Source organism: Mixophyes fleayi, chromosome 9 (assembly GCF_038048845.1).
Source record: "Mixophyes fleayi isolate aMixFle1 chromosome 9, aMixFle1.hap1, whole genome shotgun sequence".
In the NCBI taxonomy this organism is placed as follows: Eukaryota; Metazoa; Chordata; class Amphibia; order Anura; family Limnodynastidae; genus Mixophyes; species Mixophyes fleayi.
This window is the reverse complement of record NC_134410.1, coordinates 131,237,994-131,251,383: the sequence shown is the minus strand read 5'-3', so window position 1 is coordinate 131,251,383 and position 13,390 is coordinate 131,237,994. Positions and strand designations below refer to the sequence as shown.

Below are 13,390 nucleotides of genomic sequence, written 5' to 3'. Positions count from 1 at the left end.
TGAGTATCAATTGCTCCCTACACCTCTTAGATTGCAAGCTCATTTGGACCAATAACAATTTAAACTAGCATGAAACTTCGGAACGATTTTCTGTGGAAAGGAAAGAAGCAGAACCACAAACAGTTTGGTTACAGATATTGCAAAAGAACTCAGCTAAACGCACCCAACACTCTCTGACAGACCAAAATAAAACAAACGAACCCAAAAACCACTAGCCAGGGTTAACAGGTAACATTTATTATTAACACGTGATACAAAACAGCTCGAGTCTCTTCTATAAGAAGAAAATAACAAGACATTGAATTACACACCAGCCAGCTGTACAGTTATGACAGCAGTATCAGCAGACATACCCAGTCTCTCAGGTACAGTTGGCTCCGATAAGACCTGAAGATTCCCAATGTTACCAAGGCAAAGAGCCACATTTCCCTGTGAAGCTATGAACAATACTTCAGAGTTAGTGAGGGCAATTCCTGTGGCAAAAATAATAACAATACAAACTAAATACCTGGCATGTTTTCTCAATGCTGTCAAATAGTCACATAGCAAAACCCTTATTACTGCATTATATTTTGAGACGAGCTTCCAAATGCAGGAACTACCCATGCAATAAACTCAGCATTTCGTTGGAGATTTAGGCCAAGCAGATCACTGATAAATTTGCATTTTTAACATGAAAAGCAAAACTCGTCATTGAGAAAACCCTTTTTGATTATGATCAGTTATACAATGTGCGTACAGTATAATGCACAGGATATTTTAGGAGTGGCCTCTTTGCAGGATGTATATTATTATAGTGTATAAATGTCTGCACTGCTTGTAGACCAGTCACAGTCACCAACATCTCATACTTGTACCCTGACACTCAATAAGATGTGTGCTACTAATGTATGTAGCATCTTGTGGCTAAGACCACTCTTTTTCATTTAAATGGAGGGACATCTGTTCCATATTAACCGTAATAAGCTCATTTATAACACATTTTACATGGCCGCCCAATGGCCACAGATTATAAAGTAGGACACATAAAAAAAAGTTTGAAGGGTTGTTTTCGACAGTTCAACACATTTGTAAATACAGCAAATTAAAAAGCAAAGGAATTCTACACAAGGATGTTCTTTCCCATGCTGAACAGTAACTGTGGTCTATAAAGTGGAGTCGGCCATCTTGTGGGTGAACCAACATTCGTGAGAAGGCAATCACTAGACCAGGGACCAGTGACATCACTGAGAATGCAGCCTATCCAGTCACTAGGAACCAGCGACCTCACTGAGAATGCAGCCTATCCAGTCACTAGCAACCAGTGACATCAGAGAGTGCAGCCTATCCAGTCACTAGGAGCCAGTGACCTCACTAAGAATGCAGCCTATCCAGTCACTAGGAACCAGTGACCTCACTAAGAATGCAGCCTATCCAGTCACTAGGAACCAGTGACATCACTGAGAATGTAGCCTATCCAGTCACTAGGAACCAGTGACCTCACTAAGAATGCAGCCTATCCAGTCACTAGGAACCAGTGACCTCACTAAGAATGCAGCCTCTCCAGTCACTAGGAACCAGTGACATCACTGAGAGTGCAGCCTATCCAGTCACTAGGAACCAGTGACATCACTGAGAGTGCAGCCTATCCAGTCACTAGGAACCAGTGACATCACTGAGAGTGCAGCCTATCCAGTCACTAGGAACCAGTGACCTCACTAAGAATGCAGCCTATCCAGTCACTAGGAACCAGTGACCTCACTAAGAATGCAGCCTCTCCAGGCACATGACATGAAATACTAGCTCCTAGGCATCTGACAGATTTAGCCCAAGAAATGGCAGCTTCCATTGTCTGTTAAGTGTTGGATCCACATTAAATATAATTAGACATGGCTGTTGTATTTACTAAACACACAGAATAAGTGAATCTCAAACACAGGGTATTATTATACTGTCTGGTAGTTGTACAGTTACCAACATCACTTTTAGATGTCTTAAAAATAAAGTAAAATGTGTATAATTTATGAGCTTACGGTACTCTGTGGGCGGCAAAAAAAATAAAATAAAAAAAGCCTCTACTTAAATATGTAAACAAGATATGTTTAACATCTGTAACAGGATATACCGGCATCCCCCGTACATAGAAATACCAAGTGCTGTGATTGGGCCTCATCACGATCTGAGGAATCAGATTGGATACAGACTGTACAATACACTGTCAGTTCCCTTCAGCTGCTGATCCCAGGATTTCTCTGAGAAACCACCAGCCCAAAATGCTGATACATAGCAAGTCTTAAATGGTTTAAAAAGGACGAAGTAAAAGGCTCCTCTCAGCCCCCTCACATCCGTACCCCACAACTATATATAGTGTGACTGTGGGAACGGGATGATGTAATTAGACAGTTCCGTGATTGGACGGGGTCCTAGGGGATAGGAGAGGTCAGCACAGGGTGCATTATAAGACAAGAATAAGATTATTACTTTTCTGTAGATCTCCCATATCCTCATCAGTGAGGTGTTAATGAACGAGGTGCAGATAATGCTACACTGACACATACATAAGTATACACTGGAACCAACATCACAAGTACCATAAAGATATTCACTGATGACTACTATGTATATATGGGGTCCTGAACGAGTCATGTGTAACCACGAGACAAGCTGGTAAATATACACGTAGACCCCAGTGCAACACAGCGATCAGTTGTCGGCCAAAGCTGGGACAGATCACCCGTTAAATAAAATAAAACATTGACTAAATTCAGGACTCCACTAACGCGACCTTCAATCCATTCACACACCCACGGCCTACACCCTGTGGAGACGGCCACTCTGCGGGAGAACTAGTGCGCGGTGCTTAAGTGATGTCCCTTCTTCCTAATAAACCGATAGGCTGCGTTCTCAAGTGTTATTAAAAACCTGCAAGATGGCCGCATCCACTGTTTGCAGGCAACGGATATAGGATTATTAACCGCACACAGACGCTGTCAGTTCACCCTGCGTTATGTTACGTAAACAGATAACAAACTCAAACTGCTGTGTACATATTATTTATATCCTAAGGGGCTAATTCAATTAAGCAGGTTGTGACGTGCAGTGCCTCCATGTAGTGAAGGATCTCCACGGCTATGACACTTCTATATGGGTTGCGAGGAAAGATCTGCGATGCTAGGGTACCGCAGCGCCGTCTGACGGCACGTCATGTTGAATTGAATTTGCCCCTAAACATTTTTGGTGGAAATTCTTCCAGTAAAGACTAAAAAGGTAATCGCAACACTGCAATTGTGTTACAGTGAATACTGGTCTTTTTTTCTCTTGCACCCGGGTGAATTTGTAACCTCTTCTAAACAGAATTATCGTCACTAGAGGGCCGGCAGCCGTGCTGACACTCATCCTAACAAATGTCTCAGGTCCTGGAGCCATTAGTTTGGAGACCAGACGTTGGCCATGTGTGTTTATAGAGTACATCCGTGGGTGGAAGAATGAGCTTTATATCATCTGTACTCGGTAACATAGAAGCCGGTGACCATATTCTCAGCTCCGAGACCCTCTGCTACTGTGAGAATGACACGAGCATTTATTTCTTAGGCATAAATTAGATTTAAAATGTACAATATTTCAAACACCTTTAAACAACCATTGTAACAAACATAAAATATTCAAGTAAGTGCTATCTATGTCAGCTTATTTCCAGAACAATAGGAGAGTAGATAAAAGGGTCATCTTTTCAATATTAACTATCTTACAAATTTCAGATTGTACAGCACTCACAGAAGGGGCCACGAGCGAGACCACTGCACAATACTAAATTTGTTGAATATTTAAAAGGGACATTAACTGGTGAGGGAGAGTCACTTAGACCGGGACAGCACCAAACCGGTTCAGAAAGATTATCCGGTAACAACGTAGAGAGTAGGAGATCAGACCAAGGGTTTAGACATCGCGGAATAGAAATATTAAACCAAGGTGATTTGTTCCGACTCACCAGTGTCAAACTTGTGTCAAGGTTACCAGAAGTCTCAGATGAGCGGAAGGAAACAATATGGGAAAGGGTTCAAAAAGTGCTATTATCGCGGTGCGCTCGGAATGCGCCAACACCAAACATGTCTCCATACGTATTGAAATAAGTTTAAAAAGTGCTAGGAAAAAGGACAGTCTTCGTGCCAGTATGTCCGTATTCTCAAGCGTCACCCGGAGCCACCAGTCTGGTTCCTTAATTATAGTTGCGGATATCTCCGCTGAATATTGCAAAAAGAGTCCTACTTGGCACAATGAACGTTACAGTGCCCGCCGAAATGAAGGTGCAACCAATTATATATAAAACAAAAATAAAAAAATTAAATATAAAGAGATAATTTGTGGCAGACGTCCCATGGGGTTGAATTGGGTTTCTCTGTCCTGTAGCCGAGTCAGACATGGTCACTCCTGCTCTCTGCTGCTATAGCCAATGTCGCTGAACACACAGATGCGCAGACTTTTACAGATTATAATCCACACGAGCAGACGTTCTGGCGGTGAAGGCAGATTGGTGCTTGCTATTGCACTGGATGGATAATGTCTATTTAGAGCGAAGGTTTATTTTAAGATTTTTTTCTATAAATATTCTGTAAAACAGAAACTGGTCTGAAGTCATTCTGCGTAGAGAACCTAATGTCTTCGCATGTTAGCGTTTGAAAGACAAGTAATATTCTGCAATAAAATGTTAAACTAAGTAAGTGACGGGCATGAGAGTAGTCTCACTGCGTTTAGGTGTTATATACGGAACCAACGTTTCAGTAAAATATCAACTTAATTCTCCGGATTCCAAAAATGGCTCCTCTGAGAACTGTTTAATTCTGTACGGAAGTTAACGTAACTTTTTTAGTTTGCGGATTCTCTAGAAAGAAACAATATTTCCAGAAAAATTGAAATAAATCCATCTCTCAACGTAGGAGTTTCACTTAATCCCAAAAAAATAACATAGAAAATACATTTGTTTTGTGTTGTAGTTTTGATTACGTAAAGCTCAGTTGAGATGTAATTTTTACCCTACACCCTGTTTTCTAGCAGAGCTACCAGGATTACATTCCAGAAACACTCCCGGAGATCTCGTCTTGGGCTCCAAAGCTTTTTGTCTTGGTGGTGACAACTGTCAGAAAGAGACTCTCAGACAGCGCTGTGCCAGATTCTAACGAGAGTAGATTGACACTACTATGCTCTCCATCGTCAATGCTTGGGGCAAGAAGTGTTGTGGCATCGGGGGGGAAGAGTTCTCTAATCTATGGGGTCCTGGCATGGAACCCCCAACTCTCTTCAAATTGGAGGAATGGCCAATATAGGGTCAAAATTACATTTTAGCTTAAAATGACGCTTCAATATCAAGAAGAGAATTTCAAATGCCGGCATCACTTCAACGCTACATGTAATAATTAAACGTCCTCTGGATTCGACAGAGACAGAAAAAATTAAAATAAGTTGCTCGTCAACTAAAGAGGTAGAATTCTGGGGTGTATTTTGTATACTGGATCCACAAACACAAATCGATAAAAAAAAATATATTCTTCCTACACTGTGGCCGGAATATCCTTTGCTATATTATATATATATCAGACATTTGGCTACACTGATACAATAGCAAGCACCAACACCCACATCAGCACTGCGGACCATGCTGTAATCTGCTTATTGCTAAATCATATCACAATAGTGTTTTCTAGACCAAGGGAACGGTCCTCGTTTTGTACACTTGTACGGAAGTAAACATGGCTGCTTAGCTCTCGCTGGGGGCCTGTTCGCCCTTTGAAGCGTGGTAGGACTTCGAGCAAGAAGTAACATGTCGGTGAAAACTGTCCCGCCACATAAACCGCTTTCCGCAGATATTACACTCATAAGGCTTGATTCCCGTGTGGATTTTCATGTGACCGACCAGGTGATGCTTCATTTTAAACTTCTTACCGCAGACTCCGCAGCCGTAAGGTCGCAGTCCGAGGTGCATGCTCATGTGCCTATCCCGCTGGCTCTTGTGCGTAAAGCTTTTGCCACACTGGCACGGGTAAAGTTTGTAGACGACCGCGGTGAAGCCGGATGATGACGATTCTTCTTTAATACCCCCAGAAATATCGATTCGTTCCCCAAACCCTCCGGAGGTGTTTTCTGCTCCACGGACCTCAAGGTGCTCTTCCCGCTCTCCAGAAAACTCTTCCATCGACGCGCCATAGAAATCAACGTGGTCATCATATCGGGTGTTGTTGCCGTGACCTTCAGCTTCTACTGATTTTTTATTACAGAAGTCAAAACTGTCGGCAACGGCTGAAGACTGGTTGGATGGTTCCACTTGACCCGGGTTTAAGGACTCCGAGACGTGGTCCTCAAGGGGAGCATGTATCTCCATACCGTCACACTCCTGCTCAAACCTCTCCGGCTTTATGTGGACCCATCGTTTGTGGGACATGATACTCGGTTTAATATAGAGTGGGCGATTGTAGTGATAATCAGCGCTGTCGCTGGCCCCTTCCTCACCATCTTGGCTGGTCATCTCCGTGCTTAGCTGGTCGTGTTCGGTGGAGGAATTGCTGGGTAAGTACTCATGTTCGGTGAGCTGAGAAGACAGTTCATCATCTTTTGGGCTTTCTTCCTCATTTTCGACGTCTCTTATATCTTCGCCCTTTCGGAAATCAGGTTGTCCACTGGTGCCCAGCTCGAAGCTTTCGTTGAGACCATTGAAGTTGCTGCTGCTGGGAGACTGGTGGTCATTGCTCAGGTTAGACTTGTGACACAGGAGCGTCGGGTTCCCCTCTAGAAGTTCCGTGCACTTGTCCACGACGTGCCACATCTGAAGGAAACTGGCCGCCGTTAGATAACTCACAATCTCGTGGGCAGGGAGCGCCAGCCGCCCGGTGTAGGAGGACGAGAGGATGTTCTCAAACACTCGGGGGTTCATGACATCTGGAAGGACGACTCTCCGGCTGTTCTTCAGCAGAACCTGGTCACAGAAGTACGGGGAGCTGGCTGCCAGGACAGCTTTGTGGGCCCTGAAGAGATGTCCTTGTACCAGGATGGAGATGTCACATAGCTGCCCCAGCTGACGCTGCTGATTTAACTTCTGCAGGATGGTGTTTGAGAAATCCGGAAACTCAACACGGAAAGAGTTCAACCCAGGCTCCATTTCATTACGTGCTCTGAGATCCTAGAAGGAAGGAAACAAATCAGAGGTAACATTATTTATATACTTATACTGATAACAAGCAGAATGGACTCATGTTATTTTAAAATCTCTAAAGACATCACCTCTCAGACATGTTCTTTTCAGATGGTGGTGACCCCATTCTGTACTATGCTGTTTACTTAGGGTTCCGCCACTGGAATCTCCCCACCCTCATCTGAGGAACCTTATATAGAGAGAGGGCAGCAGCAGTACGTTCTGTAGGGTGAGACCCCCTCACCACTGAGAACTTCATATGTGATGGTGACATCACCTGCTGGGGCCGGTAGGGATCAGACCGCTGCTGCGCACTCTGACAATGGGGTCATACTGCTTGACAAGGACATGTCCTTTAAAACTTCCTAATACATCCTGATACTTAGAGCAGAGAATCTGATGGCCCTTTAAATTGTCACCCTCTGATTTTTAAGTCGAGCATACAGGAGAAACCAGGATGACGGGGGGGGGGGGGGGGGGGCTGCTCTTTCTATTACTATTAGTTGCATCAGCAGAATTATATGTAGCAACCACATATATCATTCAGCGACACTCACCGGCCAGACAGCACTAACAGTCTACTAAAAAACAACTATTGTCAATTCACTTTTTTACAGAATTAAACCCAGAAATATAATTTAGATCTCTACTCTGTCTTATTCTGACTTCTCAATTTGTTAACAAGTAAAATGACAAAAGTCATGAACCAAATCCTCCTTCCCCATGTCATTGGGTGCAGATATATGACAAAAATCTGAAATGATAAAGCACAGCATGCCAGACAAGTTTGCTGTGACATCACTGGACCTAGTGTGTAAATTCTGTAATCTGCAATCTGTACAGAACATTTCTGTTAGTAAGGAGCCAGGAATACAGTCTCTTGTACTCAGATAGTAGACAGGGAAGCACCACCTTAATCTGCCACCATATGTACAGGATAGTAGCAGAACGGACAGATTTACTTGGGTATAAAAGATTCAGTTAGTTTGGCTACATTATTACGCTTAGTAATATGCTTTGATATATGCAAAAGTCCAATAATGGTTAAAATGCCCTTTAGTATAAATTAAATAAACCAAATTATTTAAACCAGAAGTATAGTTTTGATTATTTTTATTGTTCTGCAATTATATAATTAATCTCACAAAGCAGTTAATCAGCCTATATAACACTGGATTCATTTAGATTTATATATAAAAAAAAAGACATTAAGCAATGTTATTACCACAGCAGTAATGGGTGCACTCAGCCAGCCAATAACTAGAAGGGCAATTAGACAGGCTCTATATATTTACTGTCTGACGTTATTAGCAGAGATGTCATGTGACACAATCAGAGAACATAGAAATGGACTAAAGATACCAAAGTACCTGTATATTACAGAGGGGAGAGGTGTGATTTAATGTGACTCTATAAGACAAACTCCCACAATGCACCTAGACAGAGAAGAGACTAGAAGGATACAAAAGGCGTTTCCTATACATCCCTTTTGTGATTTACAATTACATTGGACATTATGGATTGCACAGGGTCTGTTAAGGTGTCAGAGGGCTGCCAAGAATACAATCACACATAACATCTACCAGTCATTGTTCCCATGATGTTCCATTGTAAAGCAAATTACGATGGAGTTTTCTTATCCCTTTCATTGCAAACAGGAAATGAAACTTCCAACATCTCCTAGACACAGGGCGCTAACACGGGACAAAAAGCTGCCTCCAATATGTATATAGTATTTGTACTACACAGGAGACTGACAAGCTGCGCTGTGCCTCGCACCTCCCTCTCTAGTCCAGAGTGATACAAGACAGAGGCGCTCCACCCTCCAATCATCTCATCAGTAAGTGGAGGGACACAATAACTCAGCAAAACCCAGGCCCTGATACAGTAAGTAGATTTTGGGTTTTATTTCAGCCTATATGTAAAACGAAGCAGCCAGACACCATATGTGGACTGAGTAACATCCATAGAACTAAGACTAACAGGATGTGTATGGTGTATTACTTCACACTCACCTACGCGATGTGTATTTCCTGTCGTACGCTCACATTTTCCAATCAAGTTCACCACGTCGGGAGGGATTTCTGCAACGCTAGATACATACAACAATGATGCGCAGTTACTAAGTGCCAATAATCACTAAGACATTATTATCAGAAGGACATTACTAATTACTAACATAGTATAAATGTACTTCCAGAGTGGATGTGTGAGCTGGGTATCATATAGGAGGTACAAACTGACAGAAGCCTGATATCACTACTCTGTGCTGTTATATGATCCTGCTCCTTCCACTATATAACTCTCAGTCTGTGTATTCCTGCTGCCTCCATTCCTCTCCTCACATCATGTCACTGCCCCTGTTACATGCAGCCCTGTCCTCACTGACACATCACTCATCTCCTGATATACTCTGTGCTGCTGGGGACCCTGCTCCTTCCACTATATAACTCTCAGTCTGTGGCTTCCTGCTGCCTCCATTCCCCTCCTCACATCATGTCACTGCCCCTGTCACATGCAGCCCTGTCCTCGCTAACACATCACTCATCTCCTGATATACTCTGTGCTGCTGGGGACCCTGCTCCTCCCACTATATAACTCTCAGTCTGTGGCTTCCTGCTGCCTCCATTCCCCTCCTCACATCATGTCACTGCCCCTGTCACATACAGCTCTGTCCTCACTAACACATCACTCATCTCCTGATATACTCTGTGCTGCTGGGGACCCTGCTCCTCCCACTATATAACTCTCAGTCTGTGGCTTCCTGCTGCCTCCATTCCCCTCCTCACATCATGTCACTGCCCCTGTCACATGCAGCCCTGTCCTCGCTAACACATCACTCATCTCCTGATATACTCTGTGCTGCTGGGGACCCTGCTCCTCCCACTATATAACTCTCAGTCTGTGTATTCCTGCTGCCTCCATTCCTCTCCTCACATCATGTCACTGCTCCTGTCACATGCAGCCCTGTCCTCACTAACACATCACTCATCTCCTGATATACTCTGTGCTGCTGGGGACCCTGCTCCTTCCACTATATAACTCTCAGTCTGTGGCTTCCTGCTGCCTCCATTCCCCTCCTCACATCATGTCACTGCCCCTGTCACATGCAGCCCTGTCCTCGCTAACACATCACTCATCTCCTGATATACTCTGTGCTGCTGGGGACCCTGCTCCTCCCACTATATAACTCTCAGTCTGTGGCTTCCTGCTGCCTCCATTCCCCTCCTCACATCATGTCACTGCCCCTGTCACATGCAGCCCTGTCCTCACTAACACATCACTCATCTCCTGATATACTCTGTGCTGCTGGGGGACCCTGCTCCTTCCACTATATAACTCTCAGTCTGTGACTTCCTGCTGCCTCCATTCCCCTCCTCACATCATGTCACTGCCCCTGTCACATGCAGCCCTGTCCTCACTAACACATCACTCATCTCCTGATATACTCTGTGCTGCTGGGGACCCTGCTCCTTCCACTATATAACTCTCAGTCTAAGGCTTCCTGCTGCCTCCATTCCCCTCCTCACATCATGTCACTGCCCCTGTCACATGCAGCCCTGTCCTCACTAACACATCACTCATCTCCTGATATACTCTGTGCTGCTGGGGGACCCTGCTCCTTCCACTATATAACTCTCAGTCTGTGACTTCCTGCTGCCTCCATTCCCCTCCTCACATCATGTCACTGCCCCTGTCACATCACTCATCTCCTGATATACTCTGTGCTGCTTGGAGACCCTGCTCCTACCACTATATAACTCTCAGTCTGTGACTTCCTGCTGCCTCCATTCCCCTCCTCACATCATGTCACTGCCCCTGTCACATGCAGCCCTGTCCTCACTAACACATCACTCATCTCCTGATATAATCTGTGCTGCTGGGGACCCTGCTCCATCCACTATATAACTCTCAGTCTGTGACTTCCTGCTGCCTCCATTCCCCTCCTCACATCATGTCACTGCCCCTGTCACATGCAGTTCTGTCCTCCCTAACACATCACTCATCTCCTAATATACTCTGTGCTGCTGGGGACCCTGCTCCTTCCACTATATAACTCTCAGTCTGTGGCTTCATGCTGCCTCCATTCCCCTCCTCACATCATGTCACTGCCCCTGTCACATGCAGTTCTGTCCTCCCTAACACATCACTCATTTCCTGATATACTCTGTGCTGCTGGGGTCCCTGCTCCTTTCACTATATAACTCTCAGCCTGTGGCTTCCTGCTGCCTCCATTAAATAACAAGTTAATGTGTTATATATAATACACAGAGATATAATCAGACAGGTGTCATGTTATATATAATACACAGAGATATAATCAGACAGGTGTCATGTTATATATAATACACAGAGATATAATCAGACAGGTGTCATGTTATATATAATACACAGAGATATATACGGACAGGTGTCATGTTATATATAATACACAGATATAATGTGATATATAATACACAGATATAATCAGACAGGTGTCATGTTATATATAATACACAGAGATATAATGATTATATATATATATATATATAAATAATACACAGATATAATGTTATATAGCTATATAGATATATAATACACACAGATATAATGATATATATATATATATAATACACAGAGATATAATCAGACAGGTGTCATGTTATATATAATACACAGAGATATAATCAGACAGGTGTCATGTTATATACAATACACAGATATAATGTGATATATAATACACAGATATAATCAGTCAGGTGTCATGTTATATATAATACACAGAGTTATAATCAGACAGGTGTCATGTTATATATATTACACAGAGATATAATCAGTCAGGTGTCATGTTATATATAATACACAGAGATATAATCAGACAGGTGTCATGTTATATATAATACACAGATATAATGTGATATATAATACACAGATATAATCAGTCAGGTGTCATGTTATATATAATACACAGAGATATAATCAGACAGGTGTCATGTTATATATAATACACAGAGATATAATCAGACAGGTGTCATGTTATATATAGATTACACAGAGATATAATCAGACAGGTGTCATGTTATATATAATACACAGATATAATGTGATATATAATACACAGATATAATCAGTCAGGTGTCATGTTATATATAATACACAGAGATATAATCAGACAGGTGTCATGTTATATATAATACACACAGATATAATCAGACAGGTGTCATGTTATATATAATACACAGAGATATAATCAGACAGGTGTCATGTTATACATAATACACAGATATAATGTGATATATAATACACAGATATAATCAGTCAGGTGTCATGTTATATATAATACACAGAGATATAATCAGACAGGTGTCATGTTATATATAATACACAGAGATATAATCAGACAGGTGTCATGTTATATATAATACACAGAGATATAATCAGACAGGTGTCATGTTATACATAATACACAGATATAATGTGATATATAATACACAGATATAATCAGTCAGGTGTCATGTTATATATATTACACAGAGATATAATCAGTGAGGTGTCATGTTATATATAATACACAGACATAATCAGACAGGTGTCATGTTATATATAATACACAGAGATATTATCAGACAGGTGTCATGTTATACATAATACACAGATATAATGTTATATCTAATATACAGAGATATAATCAGTCAGGTGTCATGTTATATATAATATACAGAGATATAATCAGACAGGTGTTAGGTTATATATAATACACAGTGATATAATCAGACAGGTGTCATGTTATATATATTACACAGAGATATAATCAGTCAGGTGTCATGTTATATATAATACACAGAGATATAATCAGACAGGTGTCATGTTATATATAATACACAGAGATATAATCAGACAGGTGTCATGTTATATATAATACACAGATATAATGTGATATATAATACACAGAGATATAATCAGACAGGTGTCATGTTATATATAATACACAGAGATATAATCAGACAGGTGTCATGTTATATATAATACACAGATATAATGTGATATATAATACACAGATATAATCAGACAGGTGTCGTGTTATATATAATACACAGAGATATAATCAGACAGGTGTCATGTTATATATAATACACAGATATAATGTGATATATAATACACAGAGATATAATCAGACAGGTGTCATGTTATATATAATACACAGAGATATAATCAGACAGGTGTCATGTTATATATAATACACAGCTATAA

General features: G+C 41.8%; 1 protein-coding gene across 1 annotated transcript in view; it reads right to left on the bottom strand.

Moving 5' to 3' along the window:
* Window positions 1-221: 221 nt before the first annotated feature.
* Window positions 222-13,390, bottom strand: part of ZBTB43 (zinc finger and BTB domain containing 43) — an 18,782-nt gene continuing 5,613 nt past the window's right edge. Inside the window, exons 2-3 of the mRNA XM_075185778.1 lie at window positions 9,175-9,251; window positions 222-7,147 (exon numbers count right to left, since the gene is read on the bottom strand). Coding sequence (XP_075041879.1) covers window positions 5,732-7,126 — 1,395 coding nt within the window. The 5' untranslated portion in view covers window positions 7,127-7,147; window positions 9,175-9,251 and the 3' untranslated portion in view covers window positions 222-5,731. The remainder of the gene's footprint in view (window positions 7,148-9,174; window positions 9,252-13,390) is intronic.